This window comes from Anguilla anguilla, chromosome 12, assembly GCF_013347855.1.
Source record: "Anguilla anguilla isolate fAngAng1 chromosome 12, fAngAng1.pri, whole genome shotgun sequence".
Taxonomy (NCBI): domain Eukaryota; kingdom Metazoa; phylum Chordata; class Actinopteri; order Anguilliformes; family Anguillidae; genus Anguilla; species Anguilla anguilla.
The window spans coordinates 14,227,055-14,253,198 of NC_049212.1; the positions used below are offsets into that span (position 1 = coordinate 14,227,055).

At 45.1% G+C, this 26,144-nt stretch overlaps 1 protein-coding gene across 16 annotated transcripts in view; it reads left to right on the forward strand.

The window, feature by feature from the left end:
* Window positions 1-26,144, forward strand: part of ncam1b (neural cell adhesion molecule 1b) — a 202,546-nt gene that overhangs the window by 131,226 nt on the left and 45,176 nt on the right. For 6 of the 16 annotated variants that reach the window (XM_035384413.1, XM_035384421.1, XM_035384414.1 and 3 more), the window contains exons 3-8: window positions 2,728-2,937; window positions 4,890-5,033; window positions 6,536-6,673; window positions 7,460-7,577; window positions 13,366-13,526; window positions 13,900-14,042. In XM_035384413.1, the coding sequence (XP_035240304.1) occupies window positions 2,728-2,937; window positions 4,890-5,033; window positions 6,536-6,673; window positions 7,460-7,577; window positions 13,366-13,526; window positions 13,900-14,042 (914 nt within the window). Of the gene's footprint in view, window positions 1-2,727; window positions 2,938-4,889; window positions 5,034-6,535; window positions 6,674-7,459; window positions 7,578-13,365; window positions 13,527-13,899; window positions 14,043-14,324; window positions 14,349-20,926; window positions 20,957-26,144 lie in introns of all 16 variants that reach the window. The other 10 variants (XM_035384407.1, XM_035384415.1, XM_035384409.1 and 7 more) reach the window with 2 other exon arrangements.

Consider the following 26,144-nt stretch of genomic DNA (forward strand, 5'->3'; position numbering starts at 1 on the left):
ACAAATCTGTCTGTTCATTCTGGATCAGTGCTTACAGTATAAATCCATGGGGTATTGGAATCTTACCTTTTTGTTTTAATGAGGCAAGGGCAGATATAGTACAGCTTCCCTGGGTGAGCTGTGGTTTTCAAACTTCCCCAAGTCAAAGGAAACATGCTTAAAGTGCGTAAAAGAATGACTTTGCTTTACCCTTCCTAAAAACGTGACAGATCCTTGAAGTCATTTTATTTTATAATTTACAGGTTGTGCACTCAGAAACTGAGCACCACTTTTTAAAAATATTAATGAATTCCAGTCTACTTCAGTTCAATGTCAGGTATCTTTGTGTTTTTTTTTTTTAATCCAGTGTAGAATGTATACCCCCTAGTGTGTGGAAGTAAAGTATTCTTCTCATGTCTGCTACATTTTAACATTTAGAACAGGTTTGCAGTGCACATTTTTGTATTTGATCATAACCCCCATAGTATTATATTGATCAGTTGTGATTTCTTGAATACAATTATTACAGCATCTACAGAAATTATTCTTATTCTGAAGTGATTTGACTAAACTGTGTTACACAATTATGTGTTTCACTGTTATGTTAAAATAGAATTATTTTGAATATTGTGCTTAAAAAAGAGTGAAGTGTTTTCGGTAGCATATAGTGGAAATCCTTGTACTAAGAATGCAGTAATTTGACATTTTCCTCTGTACACTGCCGAAGATCATCATCTCTGTCCCCTTCCGCTGCCATCCCGGGATCCTCAGCACCTGTTAAATAAACATTAAATCTGTCAGGCAGGCCAGGCCTTTTGCCAGTGTCCTGATACGTCTGTGAGGCGCCTATCAGACAGTTGGGGGTGTATAACAGGAAATCAAACTAAACAAAACACTTAGGCGGGTCTCTCCACCAAAAATGCTTATGGACCGGTGTCATACTTTTGGGGCGACATAGTTCAGGAGGTAAGAGCGGCTGTCTGGTAGTCGGAGGGTTGCCAGTTCGAACCCCCGCCCTGGGTGTGTCGAAGTGTCCCCTGATTGCTCCCAATGAGTTGATTGATACCTTGCATGGCAGCCTTTCACCGTTGGTGTGTGAGTGTGTGTGTGAATGGGTGAATGAGAGGCGCATTGTAAAGCGCTTTGGATAAAAGCACTATATAAAATGCAGTCCTTATATATACTTTTGTTGGACGTGTTCTGAAGTATTTATGCTTTTTCATTCTCAGTAAAATGGGAATATGAGATTGGATTTTGAATTTATAGGAACAAAAAAGCCAGTGCTTTTATTGGCTTTATTGCCTTTATACCTGACGGGAAAAACCAGGCTTTTTCCTGAAATCAATAGTCAAATAAAAATTTGAAAAGCTTTTTTTACTGGAAAGTTTTTTTTTTTTTCTGATTCTGTAGGGTGTTTTTGTGTACTTTTTTTCCTTTCAAAACTACTGAAGACAACAAAACTGGAAAATAGCTTGTAACAGGAGATGCATAAGTCACCAGAAATATTGCATAGAAACACAATGTTCGATTTTAGGATAGAAGAAACTGAGATGAGAATATTGGCGATTAATTCTTTTAAGCAGTGGGGATTTTCACGAGTCTGCACTTTGTCTTCTATTTGTCATCCAGTTGGCAGATTTGTATTAGACTTAAAAATGTGTTAAATATAAAATTCAGATATTTAAATAATTATTTAATAAACCCTTTATTACAGCAGGCTTTGTTTAGTACATTCAGTAGCTTAATCCCGGGGGGGGGGGGGGGGGGGACGTCCCTGTCCCTGTCCCTGTCCCTCCCCAGTGGTTTGTGTGCAGGTTTACGTTTCGGTCTTCGCGTTAGGCGTGTTTGTGGGCAGGTGTTAGGTAGGCTTGTCGCAGGGTTTGATTTGACCTGCATACAGCGCATGAGCTTGCACCGGTGTGGTTAACTCCACACTATCAATACCAATACAGAATAGTTCCTGCTTTTCTACAGCTTCAATATTTATGTTATTAATTGAATACAAGCACATTATATTCATCATGTAATACTCAATACCATCAAATTATAACCAGTTCTCCGCAATAAGCCTATTTTGGCCTGTAACAAAGTTGTTTTCTATTTGCATAATAAAAATTGTGCACATTTTTATTGACATTGAAAAGTACATTTATGCATATTTTTAACCATTCTCAGCTTTCACACACAGAATATTCATGGCAAAGATTTGAAATGCACAGATTTTGTTGTTTAAATGATCTTGAAGTGCAGGTTTTGTTAGATGTAGCTAACAGAGTGTAGTTTTTATTTTATAAGAACTTAACTATGTATTTTCTCGTCAAGTGTATGTGGTTATTAATATATTTTCTCGTAAAGTGTACTTTGTGATTAAAACAGATTTTTCAAAATTGAATTCATTGTTTTATCTCCCTAACATGATGTGAAAAAATATGCTGTGTGTTGCCAATGGAATAGTCAGATGGTTGGCAGCCTTGTTAATCCAGGAAAAACTGTAACAGCAGTGTTTTACAGGGAATAACACCATGACATGCCTAGTGTTAGTTACCTACACTGCATGTACTTGTTTGTGTTTGATATGGGTACGGTGTGAGTGCGAGTGTTTATATGTTAGGTTTAGGGATATGCTAAGTGTGTGCGTTCTGGGTGTTTTTATATTCAGTGTGAGTACAATACTGTGTGTATGCATGATTTTTAATAGCATAGCTGACACAAATAGCTGACACAGGCCTGTCTCTGCTGTTCTTCCAGTGGTCGGCGACGCAAAGGAAATTGACTGGTATTGGCCAAGCGGAGAGAAGATCCTCCCCAACAGGCAGGATGTCAGCGTCTCCCGAAATGACGAGTCGTCCTCCACGCTCATCATCTACAACGCCGGCATCGACAACGCTGGCGTCTACAAGTGTGTGGCCCGCAATGAAGACAAGGAGGCCCAGGCCACTATCAACCTGAGGATATACCGTAAGATTTATACGTATTATGTATATTCATATAGTACAGGCCAAAAGTCTTAGGGCGCCTGTGATTTGAAAAAAGAAATAATTTAGATAAGCAAGAATTCAGTTAATATATGCAGATTTTTTGAATAACAACCCCAAGTAAAAACACTTTTTTTCCATTTTTACCTATAATAACAAATAAAGATGACTTTTACTTAAAAATGATCTTCGACACGACTTTCCTTGAAATAGCCTCCTTTTCTTCAATTACAAATTATTGGAAGCATGCCCACTCATTTTGCAAAGTGGGAGGTGGAGGGGTGGGAGGGAGGTGGAGAGGTAATGAAATTGAGTGAAGTCTTATCTACCTTAAGTTTAAAACCACTGACAGCCTAATGCCTTTGGCCTGTAGTCCAAGTAAAATAGGCACTGAAGTTGCAAGAAATACGGCAAGACGAAGGAGTTAGGCTTAAATGTAAATTTGATCATTTCTCTTGCCACAATATGTTTACTTGGCTTTAAAAAAAAAAACTTAAGGTAGATAAGATTTCAGTCAATTTGTCACTCCACCTCCCTCCCGCCTCTCCACCTCCCACTTTGCAAAATGATTAGATAGACTTCCAATGATTTGTTTAATTACAATTAAAGCCAAAGGAGGTTATTTTGAGGAAAGTCGTGTCTAAGATTATTTTAAAGTAAAACTCATCTTTTTGTGTTATAGTTGTTAGAAATTGGAAAAATGAAAAATGTTTGTTCTTTGCTTTGTTATTCAATAAACTGAATTCTTCTCTACCTACTGTTTTTAAATAAAAACACAGGTGGGCTAATACATTTGGTGTGTACTATGAGCCTATATGTAGATACAAGCCACTATGTTATACATACTGCATGTTTACAAGTGTGCGGCCTGCAACAGGGACAAGGAGTCCCATGGCCACCATCAACCTTAGAATACAGTGGCACGTGAGAATATACCTTAACCTGCCTGTTACCTCCTGATGCAAATTTATCACCTGTATATTTACAGAATGCTGGACTGTTCAGTTTATGGAGCTATGAAGCACGGAAAGGCTAAAGCAGCTGAACATGTTTTGTATTCATAATAATAAAATATGTGAAATGAGGTTTTGTTTCCATTTACATCCATTTTATGGAGTGCTACCTCCCCCTTCCCCCCTATTAACAACAAGAGGCAGGGAGGCCAATTTATGGATCTTGTTCTTTATTGATTCTCATGTTCCCCATCCTCATATTCACGTAAATGTACCAGCATTTTAAAGACCAAGTGCAGGGAAGCCCGTACTGGAGGAGCCATGTTTTTCAAATGAAACATTAAATTTGATGTCCTGATTCACTGCGGCCATTATACAATCCCTAGTTACGCATTACAAATGGAACCAATTATTCTTTGGTGAACAAACATAATAGTATTCTATAATTAATAGTGGTGCGCACTATGGTAATACGGGTTACTTGGGGGAAATACGGGATGGTAGCAAAGGCTGATTCGTTACAATAGGTCATTACAGATTCATTGGCGAAGATATTTCATTATTAGTTTTAATAATGAGGGGAAAAGGCCATAGCAACTGTTTAACTTGGCTTGGGATGAAAGGAACATTTAGGGCTGCCCGACTGACCGTTGTGGGGGTTTTCATTATTTTCTTCCTTCTACAGTGAATTACCATCAGTTACACAAACTCCTAAATGACCATGGCACAATAGCTAATGATCCTGTTCATTGTGACTAATGGGTTTTCTTAGCCTTTTCCCTAAATACTTCTTATGCTTCCGGAACAATTACAGACCGTGCTTACAACCAACTGTAGAACAAACTCATTTTCATGGAGTAGGAGGCTCTGTGAGCGAACATCTAGAATAATTTACATGCTAATGCTCCCGTATTTTTTGGTTTTACTGATTAAATGCGACGGTAAACGCAGAGTAATGACGTGTCATTTTTTTTATTTCCAGAAAAACTCACTTTCACGAGTGCCCCGTCCCCCCAGGAGTTTAACGAAGGAGAAGACGCCAACATCGTCTGCGACGTGGTCAGCCTGCCTCCCCCCAAAGTGATCTGGAAACACAGGGGTGCCAAGATCCAGGCCACCAAAGATGGTAAGACTAAAAAATGAAAGAGCCCTCATCAAAGGTTGTTTGTTTTATGGTTGTTTTATATGGTTGCATGATGCAGGTTTTTCACTTTGATATACTTCTCACATTTCATTTTTATTTTTTCTTCTATGTCACTTGTCTCTCTTGAGCCTTGTTCTTTAGGAACTCCACCATTGGTTCTTGTACTTATTTTCTGTTAAGATGATATTGCGCAGAGATGATATTGTGTCATGTTCATGCGGCAGTAGCATGCTTTTGTCCTGTAGGTTCATAGTGCTGTGTTTTAATGCGGAGGAACCATGGGCCCCTCAGTGCTTAACAGTTTGCCCCCGCCCCCCCACAGTTTTTGTTCAGCACAAAACCAACTGATTGTGAGGAATACAGTAGAAACCTGCAGGCTGTTCATGAATGAGTTGCTTATGTTTCACTGTGTCTTCAGGTGAACCTCTTTGAAACAGAGTACTGTGGGTTGCTGTGCTGTGTTGGTCACGCTAAAGTCAGGTGTCGGGTGAGGGGCGTGGACCCCCGATGAAAACTTTCTGTGGGTGGTGTTGTTTAAAGCGAAGGCAGGGTCATATCGGCAGTGTAGCAGTCACCCTCATGACCTCACGCCTGTTTATGCACGCAGCTTGCAGCGCATTGTGCTGCATATTGATTTTAGTCAGTTAATCTCCTTTATTTTCACTTCATTAGCTTCAGTGGGTGCCGGTGTGGGCTCAGGAAAGGTTTGCGCTCCTAATGAACCTCAGGAGGGCTACGCTGGCAGGGCTGCATTAGCCAGCTTAGGTACTGTAATGGGGAAGGCCGTGAGCACTCCTAGCAGGGCACTGGGTTACCTGCACCCTGCCTCTCAGTCCCTGCCGTGGTGCACTTCAGAGTGGATGTCTCTCAACCTCAAATGGGCTCCAAAGACTCATAGAAGATTCTGCTCATTTTTAGTGTGACCAATCATGCTGCTGGACAACACAGCCAATCGTTATGCTGTTACTGCATCGCCAGTCACACTGCTGTTACAGCTTGGCCAATCACTGTGCTGTTACTGCATCACCAATCACACTGCTGTTGCAGCTTGGCCAATCAGTCTGCTGTTACAGCTTGCCCAATCACACTGCTGTTACTGCACTGCTAGTTACACTGCTGTTCCGTTCGGCCAGTCACTCTGCTGTTACAGCCGGGCCAATCGCACTGCTGCTGCAGCTTGGCCAATCATGCTGCAGTTAAAGCTTGGCCAATCACACTGATGCCACCACTTGTGCAGCTAACAAGTGCTGCTCTTACAGCCTCGCCAGCCCCAGTCACGTTGCCGCATACAGTAGTTAATTACACTACTGTTACCGAATGGTACAGCACGTTGCTGTATAGTATAGCCAGTGACGCCACTATACAGTTCAGCATGTCACACTTTTATCTAGCATAGCCAAACACACAATGCTTGCCCAGTCCCAGACTGGCAAATATCCAACCCTGTCACTCTGACCACTCTGTAATGTCTGTGTCCCGCTCAGTGCGTTTCAAGATCCTGGCAAACAACCACCTGCAGATCCGAGGCATTAAGAAGACAGACGAGGGGTCTTACACCTGCGAGGGCCTCATCATGGCCAGAGGGGAGCTCTCCTTCCGGGTCATAAAGGTCATTGTTAATAGTAAGTGAACAGTCGTGCGTCTCCCTCATGTTCTCTCTTGCTCTCTTTCCACCTCTATCGCTCTGTCCTTTCTCTTCCCCTCTCTTCCCCTGTTTGTTTCCCTCCATTTTTCTGGCTTTCTTACTGTGATGTGTCAAATCCGTCTTTGATCCTCCTTCCAAATCTGCAAGCATGTTTGTAAACTGCTTACTGAAAGAATGAATGAATCATTGCATTTATATAGCACATTTCCGAACGCTCAAAGTGCTTTACAGTGATGAGTGGGAACTCACCTCACCCACCACCAATGTGTAGCACCCATCTGGGTGTTGCACGGCAGCCATTTTGTGCCAGAACGCTCACTACACATTAGCTAAGGTGGAGAGGGAGAGAACATTTTTTATCAATTAAATCAGGGGATGATTAGGTGGCAAGTTTGAGAGAGCCAGGCTGGGAATTTAGCCAGGACACCGGGGAACCCCCTACTCTTTGCAACAAGTGATAATGACCACAGTGAGTCAGGTCCTCGATTTAACATCTCATCTGAAAAGACCGCTCTTCTACTTTTTCTTTCACTCAGTGTTGTTTTGTCATGCGTATTAAAATGTGAAATTAATATGTACGTGAATAGGAATGAACATGCAGAATTTTTGGTGTAATTTCCTGCTGCCTACATCACTCCATATTGTGTGTAAATCACGCTCTGAAGTGTGTTCTTATGTTTGTTTCATGCTAATGTGTTGTGTGTTCGCATGCCATCCGTTTTCTCATTGAGTAACGTTTGTATACTGGCCTCTCCCATTTCAGTTCAGCCGAGCATCCGGGTTCGGCAGGCCGAAGTGAACGCCACCGCCGACGTGGGCCAGTCCGTGACGCTGGCCTGCGATGTGGACGGGTACCCAGAACCCACAGTGACTTGGGCCCGGTAAGCTGCCGTCACAAAACCCATGAGAAAACCTGGACCCACACTGACAGAGTCTCACAGAACCTGGACCCACACTGACAGTCTCACAGAACCTGGACCCACACTGACAGTCTCACAGAACCTGGACCCACACTGACAGTCTCTCACAGAACCTGGACCCACACTGACAGAGTCTCACAGAACCTGGACCCACACTGACAGTCTCACAGAACCTGGACCCACACTGACAGTCTTTCACAGAACCTGGACCCACACTGACAGTCTCACAGAACCTGGACCCACACTGACAGTCTCACAGAACCTGGACCCACACTGACAGAGTCTCAATCTAACCCTTTAAAGTATGTCCTGGGAAAAATCCTAAAAATAGAAAAAGCAGCATACTTTTAAGATATTAGAGAACATTTATTTATTTATTTATATTTCGCACGACTGAAATGATGAATAAATTATGAAATAACATTAATTTAGTGGCTTGGTAGAATTGCTTTAAAACTGGGCTCCATTGAATAGTTTTATGTTATAGCCTGCTAGGATGCAGTTTTATAAGGCTAGGCTAGCTAAAGTTAACTAGCTACAGTACGTAATCAGCTCATTGACGTTCAGCTAGTAGCTAATAGCCAGCAAATGAGTCATTGTAAGATTATAAGCAGGAATGGGCAATATTTCAAATAGCTTTGGCTTTAATTTCCTATTCAATATGGGTTTCCTGCCTCTTTTTATGTTTTATACTTCTGTTCCAGCTGCAAAGCAATCTATTCATTCACCTTTTTGATCGCGGTTTATTAATATATTTGAGTCAATTGGGTGGTATTTTGTATCATGCATTTTACTGCATTATTCTCCTTTGCTTATAAGGCATTTTAAGGGTGGAGAGTCGCCTATATTCTATCAATCATTAAATTGATTGCTAATATTTAGCTAGCATTCTCTTTTGCCAGAATATAAATTAAGGTAAATGGACTGCATTTATATAGCGCTTTTATCCAAAGCGCTTTACAATTGATGCCTCTCATTCGCCAGAGCAGTTGGGGTGCCTTGCTCAAGGACACTTCGACACGCCCAGGGCGGGGTTTGAACCGGCAACCCTCCGACTGCCAGACAATCGGTCTTACCTCCTGAGCTACGTCGCCCCACGACATAGCTTGGTCAAAGCTTGCTGTCTCGTTAAATTTATCATTGTAGTTTCGCACGAACCTGTTTGTATTCAGGCGTCTAGCCTCTGACGAATTTCCGAGCGCGAGTGCGGTTCAGTTGAGAAATAATTTGGCTCGCTCCCTCGCTCCTCCCTGTCGGTTTGAGTGTCTGTCTGCTCGTGTGCTCTCAGTGCTGTGTCACATCCTCCCGGAGGAAGATTGCGCGGGCTGAGCATTTAACAGATTGGACCGCAGCCCTGGATTGCTCTTGCTCTGGGGATGCGCAGTCCACTGAAACTATTAGAAAAATACAATGGCAGTGCACGATGATGATGATGATGGTCTGAACCTTGCTCATTCATCGCGCTCTTCGGACGGGCTGCATAGCTGAACTTTCCGCTCGGACAATGCATCAAAAACCTTTTTAACTATCTCCCGCGGGGTCAGCTTTGGGGAAATTGCTTGGCCAAATGTCACTCGTCGATACCACAAAGTGGGCATTAGAGGTTAAATGGACTGTGTTTGGCATAGTGTCTTTGAGGATTTCCTGGTACGCTTCCAACGCGCAGCTCGTATTATCGGAGACAAATGAAATTGCTCTTCCGTGACCCAAAGCGTTCCGACGTGCCGCTGATTTGAGGAGCTCCTTTATAGTTTCTTTATGTGCATCAGCGGCCTGTGCTACTTCAGCCTAGGCTGGTGTGCAGAGGGGAATTCCCTGCCGTTGCTGACATGCTTCTTGAGAAATGCGCTTAATTTGTGCTTATCCACTTTTTTCTGGTGGGATGTTTGAACTTGGAAATGCATTTGTTCGGGCTGCTGGATGGCTCATTACATTACATTACATTACAGGCATTTAGCATTCGCTACATTGCCTCCATTTATGCAGCTGGATATGTACTGAAGCAATGCAGGTCAAATACCTTGCTCAAGCGTACAGCGACAGTGTCCTGCGCGGGAATCGAACATGTGACCTTTAGGTCACTCGGCCAGTTCCTTTCCCATTATATTACACTGCTCATCCAGTTAAGGCACCACACTGTGATGCATGGATGAACCTCACGGCCTCAGATTAAATCCAGACAAGTGCTAGTGCAGGCTGTGGCCACAAGCTGCATAGGGCGATGTGAAATTGGCGATGGCATCACCCAGGGTAGGGGAAAGTTCAGTCAGACAGGAATCCATGTTCATTGCTGTCTAGAAACCACCACCCCCCCCCACCCCCACGTTGGATTGGGTGCTTGAATCGGGTGCCTGTGGACTGCATGCTAAAGCCACACATGAATGGTCTTCCTCTGACGTTGGACTGGGTGCTTGAATTGGGTGCCTGTGGACTGCATGCTAAAGCCACACATGAATGGTCTTCCTCTGACTCTGCTGTACTAGCCTTGCTGTGGTCGGAGGAGAACCGACCGACGTCTGCACTCTCCCGAATTGGCAGCGGGATTCGCACGCGGATACAGCTGCGATCGCAGACAATTGGCCGTTCTAAATTAGGGTGGGAATTGGATATACTCAGCCCCACGTTGAGCGCCAAATAATTTTTTTTTTTTTTAATGCATTTGTCAAATAGTGGATATCTCTCCTCTCAAAGCTCTGTTGTGCCCTGCTGATACCAGATGATTCCCTTTGTTGTTGGTCTCCGTACAACAAGACTGTAATTGATGTATTTTTTATTGTAAGTGTGCATTGTTCTGTGTGTGTGCGGATAAATAGCAAACTGTGCGGAATATATTGAATCGGTCTGTGTCCGGTGTACCAGGCAGATGGTGCACTTGCTAGCTCAAAAACATCTTTTGTTCAACTTTCCATCCCTGTTTATTCTTTTCCTATCCGCGTGTTAGAGAACACATTGCTTTTATGTGAGTCACAATGAGAGCCACTGTATGGTTAGTTAGGCTATTGTCCTGATCCAGTATCTGTGGCGACCCCACAAGGACGTCGAATGTCAGTGCAAGTTTAAATTCCTTTTGCGCCAAGTGCTTTCAAAAAAAACAAAATGGTGACCCTAGACGCGCCCTGTGGTTGGGACCAGATGGGAACGGTGCCAGCGCGGACGCGGAAGGCCGGGCGAGCCGGTGTGTCATTTCCCCGCAGCGTCGCGGTCCAGCCCAGGTCACTGCTTCCAGAGCCCCCGAGTCTCGGCTGACTCTCCCGGCGAAAATGAACCAAGCGGTAAATTCCAAACCGAACGCGCTGGGCGAATCGATTTATCGATCGAAGCGGCTGAGCCATCGGCCCCGGCTGCTCTGCCAATAGCCGTTTGGTTAATCTGGGTAGCTATCGATCGGGTGAAGGGTCACCGTGTGCGCAACGGCGACCCCGCGCTGACATCCGCCTGATTGGTGTTTTGGGTGGGGGAGGGGTTCAGGGTAGAGGAGGGCGGTGGAGCCTGAGAGAGGAGCTGTGGAAAGTGTAAATGGGAAAGGGTGAAAGGAGGAAGCGGAAGAGTGGAGACACGCCTCTGGGGGGCGGCCTTTTATCAGCTGGCGGCTGCACGGTGAGCGTCGGCACCAATCAGAGCCTCCGGCTGAGAGAAGTGATGGGAAACCACATGAAAGAGGAGCAGTGCCAACAAAACCACCCCCTTCCTCCCTCCTTCCCTCTCTCCCTCCCTCTCCCTGTCCCCCCCTCTCTCCCATTCCCTCTCTCTCTCTCTCTCTCTCTCCCCCTCCCTCTCCCTGTCCCCCCTCTCTCTCCCGTTCTCTCTCTCTATCTCTCCCTCCCTCCTTCCCTTCCTCCCTCCCTCCCTCTCCCTCTCACTCTCTCTCTCTCTCTCTCTCACTTGCTGTCTCTCTTCCTCTCTCCCTTTCTCTTTTTCTCTCTCTGGCTCTCTCTCCTGCTTTCTCTCCCTCTCTCCCCCTTCCCCTCGCTCTCTCTCTCGGAGGGGCAGTAGGAAAGCAAAGGGGACTCGTAGAGTCCTTAAATCTGAGGTCAGAATTTGGGCTATTTAATTTAATTTAAAATTAAACGTCCCTGTTTAATTGAAATAAAGGACATTTCATTTGTTTAAATTGTTTATTTATTAGCCTCTGCAGAAATGTCTGCGGAAGTGAACGTGTGCCTTTTTAATTTGCCGCCTGCTTTTCCACACCGAGCTGACTAATGTGTGCAGGCTGCTGCACGCATGATGAATCAGTCCCCGCTTCTACCAATCAAAGCCCACCATTTGCCTTTGGCCCGGCTTCCCACTCAGTATTGAGGGTCTAGGCCATGATTCAGTCTGACCATAATGCACAGGCAATGCAATTTTATTTAACTTTGACGAAGAATTTAAGGAGGCTTTTCTTTTTGTTTCGTTTATCTGTGCATTTTACGTTTTCCAGCTCGACCGGAATTTAAAAAATAAATAAAAGGCTAGTTCACTAGTTCCCTGAATTTCCCGTCACAGACTGGATGCCCTGCATAAGTTTTAGAGGGTTCATGTGAGGTTGCATGTCCTGCCGTATATGCAGTTGAACAACCACTTGATCAGGCAGTATTAGTATGCAGTGGTGTGCAACTGAGTTAGCGCTGCTGCTACATGAGAGGTCTGTGCAGCAGACATAGGAAAGGAGTTACTTTAAAGCAGGTGCTTCCATCATTGTTGTCAGGTTCCATCCTGTTGGGCCGCTTTGAAGATGAAATCTCAGATGAATAAATCCAAGATGCTGGTTTTGGGTTTTTCGGGCTAGTTTGAAAATCTGGTCAGAGGCAGAAGTTGTGTATCTGAAAAAGTTTTCAGTGCTTCACAGCCTGTAGCCTACCACGCCCCGGGCAGATTTTGAGAGGCCATTGGGCTGGAAATATGTCGTTCTCGGACCTGGCAATACCAGCTTCCATAGGTGTTCTTCCTGAGTAGATGAATCAATGTGCATCCCAGCATGCTTGCGGTTGTGTGTAAAAAGACTCCGCCACCATAGCTAGAAGAATAGGTCTGACTTTGAAAGAAGAGTGGAATTCACAAGGACTGGTAGCTGAGCTCATGTTTCCATAGAAGTCTGAGGTAAAGACTTCTCAGACTTCAGTCATCAACTAGTTGGGTTTCAGATATCTTACAGTTGGAACAATCTTTGATAACAAATCTTAAACTTGACAAATTAATTTCAATTGAGTTCAAACATGTAATACATGACTCTGTGACTAAAATACGTTCCTGTTTTTAGCCTCTGCTCTGCTTTTTAATTACTGTTACACTGCTGTCTCATTCCCCATTTGATGTCTGTAAGTCGTTTGTCTACTGTCTTGTGTAACTTTGTAACGTTGTGTTTTATGTCAGGTCCCCCTTGCAAAAGAGATTTTGATCTGAATGGGGTTTTCCTGGTTAAATAAAACAAAACTAGGGGCAGCTGTGGTTGAAAGCGTGTAATCCTTAACTGCAATATCCGTAATGTTTGAGATGCAAGGCAAAACAGATGAGCACCTCGGAAACTGGTTCCCCACATCATTCTAGGCAGTTTAATCAAGAACAGTCAATTCAGAATTTATAGTTGGTGTTTGCTTTTTTTCCAGTTATCTGTAGGTGCCCTTTTGGCTAGAGGCATCACTAATTAGGTTGTTTTTTTGTCCTTTCAAACAGTGCACAGACAAGGAAATTAGCGTATGTGTGTGGGTGTGCGTCTGTCAAGATTGTTTTGTTATTTTATATTGTGTTTTTTTTTTTTTTCCTACAGTGATAATGTTATCCTTGAAAGCGGAGACAAGTACAGCTTCAACGATGGTGGCTCAAAGATGACCATAAAGGACGCACAGAAGGTAGACGAGGGGGACTACGTGTGCATCGCCAAGAACAAAGCAGGGAGCAGCGAAGAGGAAATCAGCCTAAAAGTATTCGGTATATATATAGCTCTGTTTATTATTACGGAAGAACCTCACTGTTACTGACAAGACCAGTCAACCGAGTGGGCATATAACCAGAAATAGCGCGTGTAATTACAGCTTATCAAGCCCGTTGTTATCAGTGACGCAAAACACTCAGCGTTAAGCGGAAGGAGCCACACTTAACACTAGGAGTACTAATCAAAATTATCAGTCCGCGTCTTTGCTGAAGTTTGAATGTGGGAAAGTCAGAAATGTTTAATATTAGTAACCGCCAAAACAAAATAACTGTTCTAGAAACAAAAGATGGTGAGTCACTGGAAAGAAGATCTGCCGTGGCCTGATGTCTCTGTCGTACTGTAAATATGTGGACTGCGTTCCCATTTCAGTGAAACCCAAGATCACCTTCCTGGACAACCAGACGGCCTCTGAGCTGGACGAGATGGTCACACTCACCTGCGAGGCCACGGGCGACCCCACCCCCAGCATCGTGTGGAGCTTCGGACACCGCGTCTTCAGCGAAGGGGAGCAGGTGCGCGTTCGGGGAGTGGGGGGGGGGGGTGCACCGCTGTGGTCGCTGTCGTTCGGAGCTACGGTCATGGCTATGACCTGGCCTTCGTTCTGTTTTTTTTTTTTCCTCCACTGAATATTGAATGTAACCCAAAGCTAGCGCAACCACATCCCACCCATAGAAGCCATTGAGAGCCCCATAGCGCAGGAGAACCATGCAGCACAAGCCAGCCAAATTCCCCATGTAGGAGCAGGCCCGGGGATCTCTTCTGCTCCTTTCACACACTGGTTTCTTCCTCTGCAGGAACCTGTTATTGGGATATATCAGGTATGAGATTGGACGTCAGGTACAGTAATTGCTATACCTACGTCAATACAAAATGTCCATTTAATTTTGAAACGAAAACCCTGATAGAATCAATTAGAGAGTTATGTTTTTTTGAGGGGGTGGAGTGGGTTGGTTGAAAAAAACCTTTTCATAATTTTGAAAATCCTGCCATTCTTTCTCAAAAGAAAGATGCGGAAATCAGTAGCAGAGGCAATGATCTTATCAGGGTTGGTGAATTTGATGTAAAAAGATGTTTGCATGTTCACTACGGAGCCATACATCTTCTGAAGACTCCCTCCCAGACGGAGAGCAGAGGGGGAATTTCCTCTCTGACGCGATACCTGGCTTGTCATTTTCTTTTGCTTCTTCCGAGGGGGTACAAAGAAAATACCCATCATCCACCTGGTTTGTCATCTTTCAGTCGGGCCATCCCATCATCATCACGGAGTGAGTGGCGGGGGGCGGGGGCTGAGACATGAGTGGGGGGGGCACGAGGCGTCCCCTCCCCCCATCCATGTTCTCACCGGTCCGCTCACTCCAGTGGAACGCACGGTCCCAGTTTGGCGTGTTCCTCGAGAAATGGGCGAGAGAGAAAGCCAAACACCTACCTGCACAACGCTGGTGTCGTTTGTGTCTGTGTGTGTGTGTGTGTGTGCGTGTGCGTGCGACCGCATGGCTCAGTGTAGCGCAGCTCAGCTTCACACCGACAAAAAGCATTATAATAATAGTAATTGGCTGCTCAGGATCTGGTTTGGTTCCATTACATTCTCATCAAAAAACAAACAAGCACACAATTTGAAAAACCAACTACATCCAACAAAACTGCCATTGATACCAACACCACTGGGGTCAATATTCAGTCTGCTGGAGAATATCTCTCTCTCTCTCTCTCTCTCTCTCTCCCTCTCTCTCTCCCTCTCTCTCTCTCTCTCTCTCTCTCTCTCTCTCTCCCCTGCTCTCTACCTCTCTCTCTCTGTCTCTCTACCTTTCTCTCTTTCCCTCTGCTTCCAGTTCTCTCTCCTCTGTTCCTCCAACTCTCTCAAGGTACTTTTTCGATCTCTTTTCAGACCTAACCAGTGCCAGAGAAAGTGAATGAGCTATAACATGCTGCAGGTTTTTTTTTTTTTTTTTAATTTGTCTCTCTGGTCCCTCAGTCTCATTAAAGCACTAACTCTCACAGCTGGGGACGGGGTTGGGAATGGGTGAGGGCATAGCTGGTGGAAAATAAAAACTAATGAGCAACTTTACAGAACCAGCTTCATTTGTGGATGGGTCTTATTGGGGCTCTGAATAAACATGCATGCCAGCCCGTCCCAGATTCGCCATTCTGTAACAACCCAGCAGGCCTGTTTCTCTACGTTTCTGTGCCTCCCATTAATTTTGCTTTTGCTTGTTCCAATTTATGTTTGTTGATGTACTGCACTGCATTGTGCTTTACCACTGTTTGGAAACCAGGAGCGTATGAGCTTAGCATCGACACCTTGTCCTTGCAGTAGTAGGATTCATAAGATAAAGAATACTCAGTGCTAAAAGTTATGTTGTGTTGTTTTGTCAAGTACTTGCAGACTCACTACATTTGACAGAACTATGGTTCATCATGACAAAACTCTACCACGAGCACTAATGCACCTTCGATGACTAGTCGCTAGATTTGATGATAGTGGTGCTTCGGTCTTTTAGAAAATGTGTAATGGAGCTCTGTTGGAATTTCTACATTTAATAGGAACCAAGACCACATTAAGGAACACTGTTTAAAATAGTGTTTAGGATAACATTTTGATTTAGCCCTAAGCTTGAAGTTTATTACATAACTATGCAACAACTTCATAGTGATGAAGTAATATCGCAGTGACTACTGTTGTATCTTAGCGTCGTCAAGGAAGTGGTGGAGGTGGTTGAGGTGGTGGTGCTAGTGGAGGTGGACGAGATGGTGGTGGTAATGAAGGTGGTGTTGGTAGTGAAGGTAGTGGTGGGGTAGTTTTGGAGGTGGTTGAGGTTTTGGTGGTGGTGGAGGTGGTTTTGAAGGTGGTTGAGGTGGTGGTAGTAGTGGTGGTTTTGGAGGTGGTTGAGGTTGTGGTGGTAGTGGTGGTTTTGGAGGTGGTTGAGGTTGTGGTGGTAGTGGTGGTTTTGGAGGTGGTTGAGGTTGTGGTGGTAGTGGTGGTTTTGGAGGTGGTTGAGGTTGTGGTGGTAGTGGAGGTGGTTTTGGAGGTGGTTGAGGTGGTGGTAGTAGTGGTGGTTTTGGAGGTGGTTGAGGTTGTGGTGGTAGTGGAGGTGGACGAGATGGTGGTGGTAATGGAGGTGGTTTTGGAAGTGGTGTTGGTAGTGAAAGTGGTGGTGGAGGTGGTTTTGGAGGTGGTTGAGGTTTTGGTGGTGGTGGAGGTGGTTTTGGAGGTGGTGGTGGTAGTGGTGGTAGTGGAGGTGGTTGAGGTGGTGGTGGTAGTGGTGGTTTTGGAGGTGGTGGTGGTGGTGGTGGTGGTGGTAGTGGAGGTGGTTGAGGTGGTGGTGGTAGTGGTGGTAGTGGAGGTGGTTGAGGTGGTGGTGGTAGTGGTGGTTTTGGAGGTGGTAGTGTCCTGTGTGGCACTCTTCTGCTGGCTGCTCATGTTCCTTCTCCCCGTGTGACCTGTGATTCTGACTGCAGCCTTATCGGTAGCTATGGGGACGGGCATTGTGAAGAGCCATGTGTGAGGAGTTTAGCTCGGGGTGCTGATGGGAAATGTGAGCTGGTGTTGGAGAGTGGAACAGGGTGAAGACAGGAAGGCAGCAATGAGATGGGTGAGCTGGTGCTGGAGAGAGGGACTGGCACCACAGGCAGAGCAGCGATGCTCTGAAATAGAAGCAAATAAGGGAAGAGGGTACTTTACCTGCTCCCCCGCCTGGTGAGGAGGGGTGTAGGAACAGCTGCTTTGTCTCTAGGCACACTGCTGTAGTCTACGTATAATAATAATAGTAATAATAAATGAATGGTAGGGTGTTTGTGCACTGTGTTTCGCCCTGGTCTTCCCACGCTTCAGCAGGTACGGTATTCAGCTGCATAAACCAGGGGATATTGAGAACTCTCCTTCCAGCTTATCACTCATTATTTTCTGACAGCTTGCCGTGCGAGTCCTGCAGCATTTGAGTGCAGGAAAGTTCAGGTGTGAGCGGAAAGAGACGGAGGGTGACGCCACGTGACCTCGGCATTAAACAGTCCATCAAAATAAACGCGCTGGTGCGGTCGTTCCCGACAGCGGGCCCGGGGTAATAGAAATTGCCCCCTGCGCCGTCTCGGGAAGCGGTGACTCACAGACAGAATCCAGAGGCCCGAGCGCGTGCTCTGCCTGAAATACTGCCTCCCGGATGGGGTTATCGTAGCCATTTGCTGATTGGACCGCTGCGGATTTTCTTAATGGGAGTGGCGTTTTGATTAATTTTGGACTTTTGGATTCCATACCGCGTTCTTTTCTGTGTTCTTATGTATTTTATTTATTTTATTATTTTCTTTTTATTATGGCTTATCGCAAATTGGAGAGCCTCAAAAAACAAAAGATGGAATTTCAGAGGGGAGCAGCTGTTGTGTCCTGTAGACAGCCAGAGAAATGTGTTCAGCTGATAACAGCTCCTTTTCTGTGGGGTATTCCCTGGATTCCACCTGCGCTAGGTGACACTTTGGCCAAAATAGAAGCAGCAGTGCATATATAAAAATATCAGTTCCATGGTGCTGGCAAATCAAATGATTTTATCTGTGGGAAAAAATAACTTCAATAGAATTCAATCCCACGTATTATAAGTGCAATATTTTTTTAACTGTATATGTTTTTATCGTTTTATATGATTGTTGTAAGGAATGTTTGGCTGTAGCCTTTTCACTACTTATCAAGTTCTGAGTTTCTGGGCAGTGAGTTCCGAGTAAACACACACGCACAGTCATGAGGGACACTGATGGAGAAAGTTTTTTTTTTTTTTTTTTTTTTGCAATGTTACATTCCTGCCATTACAGGAATTTTACATTCCTGCCATGTTATTTATTTTTTTTTTTTTGGGAATAGGCTCACCTATTTATCTATGGTATCATTTTTGAAAGTACAGTCACTAAATTTGAAACACATTTTTCCTATCAGTTACAAGGAATCAATGAATACAATAAATACATAAAAGTTGTTTTAAAAAATCAAAAAAAGCTGCACACCGTTGCTATGTGGTGACGAGCTGAGCGCTGTCCTAGCCGTTTGCGTCGTGTCCTGTCGTGTTCCACCAGCCCACTCCCGTTCTGTCATACCTCATCTGCATACCGCACGTGCTCATAGCCATCCTTCATCTGCTCACATCTCTCCCGTTTGGCACAGATGTGGGGTGCAGTCTGCATTCCAGCACTCTGCAAGTGCACATCCATCACGTCCGAAAACAGAGGCTGGAATGATGTCATTTGTTATGATGTCGTACAGTGAGCTGCCTGCTCTTTGGAATGGCTGTTGCAACAAGTGTCACATGTGCATGTGTATTCACCTAACAAACAAGACTTTGAATTTCAGCGAAAGCTCGTAGCGGGTGGGGGAGGGGCGAGCGATGTTTGTATATGGGGTGTCCAGGGTGGATAAACGGCAGTCAAAATTAACTATTGATTCCAGATTGATATTATGTGCAGGGCTGTTTAAAAGGAGCGTGGTTGGTTTGAAGCCAATACTCAAGATGAATTTGTAAAACTCAGGGTGTTGATCAGAATGCTAATGATCAGTCAGTTTTGGTCACAGATGGCTGGCTTAGAATCACTCCCAAATTGCCCCCATTTTTCTCAATTTCAATTACTGCTTGTACAGGGCTCTGAGGCTCTTATAGTCCAATGATTTCTGAAAGATGTCGGCTTGCATTTTAGCTGTTTGGGGCTCCATGGTCTGAATTCCGATTTATCCTGAGAGACAACTGTGCACCTGAGTATCCCTTCTGCCACTCCCCCAAATATACACAAACCAGTCATGTCCCTGAGAACACCCAGGAACCAGTCACCTTCATTTAAAATACATCAACCGATCGGAGGATCTCTGTCACTCCCTGAAAACACATTTTCACTCTCTAAAAACGAACTGATTAATCAGAGGTCCATCAATACGTCCTTAAGACGAATGGACTAATCAGGGTGTCTCTGTTTCTCCCCAAAAAACACATAGGCAGTCAGAGAGGATCATTCTGATTCTTCGAAACACATGAACCATTCAGCAAGGGACCCTTTAGCTCATAGACACTTGCTATTACCCTGACTTTTCCCACCACTGCCGCCACCCCCTCCCTTCCCGCTAATAAAAAATAAACAAAACCAAACCGCATTGCGCGGGTCCTTACATTCCGTTTAGCCATTTAGCGGAAGCTCGTATCCAGAGCGACTTACGCATTCATACAGTCAGTTTGTATAGTCCTTCACAGGCCTGGTCCACAGTGTCCATGGCCACATTCACTTTGGCTTAGCCTACACATACATTTATGTCAGCGCAAGCTCCTTGTCTTGTCGTGAATCTGGCCGGTAAAGGTCAGGCAGTCAGGTAAAAAAATGATGCTACTGTAGGTTCTTCGGCTTCAGCCAGATGAACTCCTGGAAGAGCAAATGAGTAAACGCTCAACCCTTGAATGTTTTTTACATGGTATAAATCCTGTGCAGAGCGTTGTTGAATCAGTGCACGCGTAGACGATAGGGACTCTGTGAAATTGGGATGTCTTTCCTGCTTTCCCTATCGCTGTTCGCAGGCGTATGGCCGGTCTCATATCTAGATCGTATCTCGGTAGTTGCATTTCCTGAGGCTGTATGCTGACGGGAAACACAACAATCAAGATTCGATACACCTGTGGCTGTAAGGTCTATCTCTGGCACATTCGCTAAAAGCACTGGTTCGTGGTTGAGTGGTCTGTCCTTGGATACGCACCTTGACCTTGCCAGTGGTGACCTCGGCAGGGACCCCCGTGGGCCGCAACCTAGCCCAGGGAGGGAGGGTGCAGCCGGCAGGCTATTCTCCACCCCGTAACGTGAAAGCCACTCCTCCCAGATGATTGGACAACTGCAGGAGGATGTTACTGCATCACAATTGGACATTTCAGAAGACATGGAGAAGTTAGAGAATAAAAATGTGTTAAGAAAAAACTTATTACCCTTTCACTTTCATAGCTGGGATGCATTCCTGAAAGATGGCGTGTTACATCTGAGTGATATGTGGCCATGCAGAAATGAATTTGATGTGAAATACTGATAGAGAAGGTGCCTTCTCTGCCATGGAGCATCAGTCAAAATGTAAGCCGATACTCATTGTTAAAAAATAAACAGTCTCAGTCAGAGTAAATGCATCTAATGTACTGCAATTGTCACTGATACTGCACGTTTGATTATGAAAATTAACATGTCTCTTTCTTATGAAAACACATGCATCGTTTTTAACGTAAGCCCATTTCACTGGACTAGAACAGGTAAAACGTACATTACCCATGAAGAATTGAGCATGTGCATTTCAATGCAGTGCATGTCTTCTGAACTGTGTGAGGATTCATTTTTATGGACTTTTTTGATTTTTTGTGCTTCTTTTCTTGGTGTTTTTTTATTTTCCCGTGTCTGTTTTCTCCAGGCTTCCTGGACTCGTCCCGAGAAACACAAGGTATGGCTACTAAACGCGTAGCCAGAGTCTCCATGCTAATGTTAGCCTAGCACATTCATTCAGTAGAAAACATTTCTATTTAATCACATTTCATACTGTGACATTGAAGTGACACAGCGTGAAAAATCTGTTTACACCTACACATGCTGCAGTCTTAAATTCCTTTGACAGTTTTGGTAGCATGTTTATAATATGGAGATGCGCAGGATATTCATAACGCATAATGTAATTAACAGGGTAAGCACAATTTTCACATTTATTCAAATTTATGAGAGAATTATCACATGATCTGAAGGCCAGTCTATTTTATTATGAGTCATGAGACACAGCAAACAATTGCAATGAGTAATTATTACATTACAGATTACATTACAGGCATTTGGCAGATGCTCTTATCCAGAGCGACGTACAACAAAGTGTATAACCATAACCAGGAACAAGTATGACGAGAACCCTAGAGAGAAGTACCGGTCCAAGTGCAGGGAACAACCGCATAGTTCAACTTGGACCCTGAAGGTTAAACTGATTAACACTAACACAACGATAACGGCAACAACGCAGTCTATGGAAAAAATACAAGCAGTAGTTAAGACAGTTAATGCACCTAAGTCACCTACGAAACAGCTGCCTAGTTACAACCCTAAGCTTACAGTCATTTACAGGGGGGTAGGGAGGGATGGGGAGAGGTGCAGCCTGAAGAGGTGAGTCTTCAGTCGTCGTTTGAAATGGGTCAGTGTCTCAGCTGTTCTGACCTCCACGGGGAGGTCATTCCACCATCGTGGGGCCAGAACAGACAGGAGACGTGTTCTGGAAGTGCAGGTGCGAAGAGGGGGAGGTGCCAGGCGTCCTGAGGTAGCAGAACGGAGGGATCTGGCTGGCATGTAGGGTTTGATTATAGTGTAAAATATTCTAAATAGTTTTTAAATGTTTGCTCACCAAACAAGGTCTTCTGCTTTGCAGATCTGTCAGTCTCAGGGTTGGGTGTATTGGGTTTCCTGTTCACCGGACACTCTAGTCTGTTCCAGTCAAATCCAGACAGTTAATGCATGAATAAATCAGATGAACAGAATCCAGTGTTACTGTTATTGAGGGACCCAGGGCTCTGTGCCTGGTTTTTGAATCTCTCCCACAGCAATCAGTCAGTTCTGGGGGGGGGGGGGTGTGTGGTGGTGTTGGGTTCAGGGCTGTGATGTCAAGTCCACTCGTTGATGTTGTGTTGCGGGGGGAGGGGCCAACACTCCCCAGACCTGAACCAGGGCTGATCTATCAAAGCCAAACCCGCTCTCCCCCGGCCCCACCCCACATCACCCTGCCGCTCTGCGTGTTTGTGTGATGAAATTCAGTAGCGCGCGGGGAGGAGGTGCTGCAGGGTTCCGATTCATTATTCGCAGCGAGAAGCTCTGACCGGCACGTTCCGACATTACTTCAGCTGAGTCGCTCTTTTTCTCCCCCCCAACAAATCTCTTTTGTTTGTTTTCCATACCGATAAATAACCTCAATAGTACATCAATTTTTTTTTGCTGAGGTAAAACATTCACTGGCTTTCTGAAGCGACGCACACACAGCCTATGCGGTTGCCGACCAAATCTTCCTCTCTCACTGGCCTCTGCAACATTTTTTTATGTCTTTAATGTTTATATTATTATGATAATTTAATATACATTTAAAACGATCATATATATACACATTTATTGTACTTTGATTTCAAGTATCATTTTGCCTGAGTATTTTAGAAATACATCTACCTAACACCTACAGGACAGCAATGCTATCCCTCAGAAAGCATCGTCTTCTGTGTGGAGTAGCCTAGCTGTTGTACATGCACACATACAGTACACCAAAAAGGACATGTCTTTGCACGAAAACGCTAAAGAATTCAATTTTAAAGTTAAATTTCCAATTTTTAAAAAAATGGTAAAAGTGAGCATGGGGAGAGAAAGGCTTTAACTCCTCAGAGATGTTTCTGTATTTATATAGACACTCAAGCATTCACCTTTCTTGCAGTAGTCATTTTTGTATCGTCAAAATACAGCCAGCCTAGCAAACTGCTCGGGTCAGATATGTTTCTCTCATCCATGCTGACGTTCACTGGTGCAAATAAGTTGTGATTTCCATGAAAGATTTAAATTTTTTTTTTTTAAACTGCAGATTATTTTGTTTCCATGTTTACCTCCATGAAGCTATCAAAGCCATTTGCAGCCCTGCCACGTCATCTCCGCAGTGAGTCAGAAGTTGGGCCTCAGAAATGCCTTCTCTTGGATGAAAGCACTGGTTTTCCCATATTTTTCATTTAATTGATTTTCTGTGTTGAAAAGAACAAGAATGTAATGGCTCCAAAAAAAACATGCAGTATCTTTTTTTCTTTGAAATGCTCCCTCGCACTTGCTGTTAACTGTGTGGTGTAGGCGTGTTGCCGAGGGTAGGCCCTGGGCCTACTCTCACAAGCAGAACCCTCTCCCTGGCTCAATGGAATTGTTCCCTAACTTTCCAAGCTAATGAGACTGTCACGATGGGTGATTGCATTTTCTGACCACACCCTTAGTAAACTGCTAACGTACATGTGTGATCATTATGGACTCCCCCCCGTATGCATAGTAGCTAGTGCAATGTTTAGTTTTATTTCTGAGAATGCCTGTGGAGGGAGTATGACGGTATTTCGTGTAGTTAGTGTGTCTGCGGAAGGGACGTAATGTCTTTTTTCATGGGTGTCCCTCCCTAACCTTCTCCATGTGAAAACATCTCTCCGTTGCGTTAAGTACGGTGTTGGGCGCGTGGAGAAGGGGCGCGGCTTTGCCGGCGTGCTGTAAAGCTCCCTCAGCCGCGCTGGGAGCTGCTGCCGCACCCCGGACCGCCGCTCTGACGCGTGCTCAGGGTGCCGTTCCTAACGCGCGGCGCGAGAGAGAGGGATTTAACGCGCCGTGCGGTCTCAGCCCCTTCGCGCTCCGTGGGGTTTTCATTAACGCCCCCCCCCCCCCAAAAAAAAAAACACAACGGTGAATATGAGCCCTCTTCCCCATGTACCGCTGCCCCTGCGTTACAACAACCGTAAACAACATCCCCGCTATCTGTACTGATTATTTCTACCGATTCCTCTGAGAAAAAAAGCTTAATTCCAAAAAATAATAATTAGCTACATTATTTTTTTCCGGTGCGCGTGACGGTCGTGGCTCGCGTGCGGTCGGTATCCGCGCTCCCCCAACACCCCCCACCCCCCACACGCGCTGCCGGTATCTGTTCCTCCCAGACTTGTTGAACAAGCCAAGAGCGTGTCTCTGACACATGTTAATGAGGTTTCTGCTGGCTCCATGTGGGGGATTAGATTCACAGACACAAGGCTGGAATATTGTGTTACCCTCTCAGCTGCTTCCAGCAAATTGTTTATTTTAGATTTTTTTTTTTTTTTTTTTTAATAAATAATTCAACTGAAAATGCTTCTTTTTTGTAATGAATGCATTGGCACTTTTTTGGGGGCGGCACAGTTAAATGTGCCCTCAATTTTGAGTAGCATGTGAATAAACTTTTCTTGTCTTTCTCTAAAGCCTGGTGTGGTCACCTGCGTTCTCCTTAGACGTGAGAAGAATGGTGGTTCTCTGGTGCAAAGGAGGGAGACAGTGTGACATGCGAGCGTTTTGCGGGGTACTAGTAAGAGATTCAAATTGGATTTGTGGTCGGAAACCCACCATGTTTTAGCCCTGGATCAACGGATTGTGCCTAAGCCATCTCGCCAGCTACCCAGTGCAATTCATTTTTGAAGCCCTGTATGATATCCCTTGTAGTAAACAAATCTGTTTTTCATGGTGTTTTTTTATTAGATAGCTCTTCTGTAGATGCCAGAGAAAGTCCTTACATGGATAGAGCTTCATGGGAGCGGTCGCTGTGAGTTTTGGGCCATTGGCACGGTGCGTTTTCACCCCTTTCCCAGGGCAGCTGGTGATCAGGGCGGCCTTCGTCAAGATGTCCGAATTCTGTCCCACCCCTTTCCCGATTGAAAGTAGCCTTCCCAACCCATCCGTGGGTGCAGGCTGCGGGCCATGCAGAATTCTGTTCCAGAAACACCGTCTGCCAGCGGCGTGTGATGTATGAATAACAGAGCGAGCCGGAGTTACTCGCAGCTGCTCCAGAACCACGGCCTGAAGGGAGACGAGCCGCGTCCCCTCGTTCCTGTCTGAAACCTGTTGTAACGCAGTCCGGGGCGGTGGGGGTGAACCCGCGGTGCCGGGCGAGGTCAGGGAACCGGGAGAGCTGAACTCGGCGGTTACGGCCGCCGCGGATTTGAGCGAGGAGCCTTCCCAAACCCGCCGGCGGCGTCGCGGACCGAGACGCGCGGCGGACAGCGGAGCGAGAGAGAGAGAGCGAGCGGGTGATGAATTATGCAGGCCTTTTGTGCGGCCCCCGCTCGGCCCGAGGCATAATTAATGCGCCGGGCTCCCGATTCGACCGAACTTCAATACCAGCTAATGAGGGTTACGGCTGAACTGTTCACGGACCGCCGTCTTTAAAATAAAAGAATCGCGCCGGGCTGCGCGGACAGGATTTGCATTAATGCCTGGGTTGGCTATGGGTGTTTCGGGGGTCTGAATGAATGTTTTCCGAGACCCCTTGACGTTCATTAACAACATGAGCAGACTTGTGAAGTCCTTTCCGTCCTTAGAGATACTGCTCAAGAAAAGAGCACCGTGAAGACGCAATTACCTGTATGTGAAAGCCTTTTGTCAGACACGGCGAGTGGATTCGAGTGGATTTTTAGTTCCGCTCTCCCCTTCCAGAAAAAAGTAGGCGCAGTTGGGAGTTTAAATCGAATGTGAACTCCAGACAACCTAGCACTTTCTGGAGCACTCACCTTTTTATTTTAATCTGCACAAAGCAGAGGCAGATTGGCCATATTTACACTGTTAATTACAGCATTCATCGCATCATTGGCAACGCGTTGCGAAACCTCTTGCCTGCATGTAGTTAATTGCGTGCGGATACGTGTAAAACAACTGGAAATTTACCGGTGGAATAAAACCTTTTTCTTGCATTGAATAATAGGATGTCAGTTGTCAGAGGTAATAGATGTGCTGATTGTGTCAGGGAAGGGAGGCAGCGCGTAATAATTGAAACAGGTCGCATTGCGCGCGCTACAGCGAGTTCTGCGCGTCTGGTGAATTTCAATGCGTCTCGCCGTGACATCAAAGACGGATGAAAC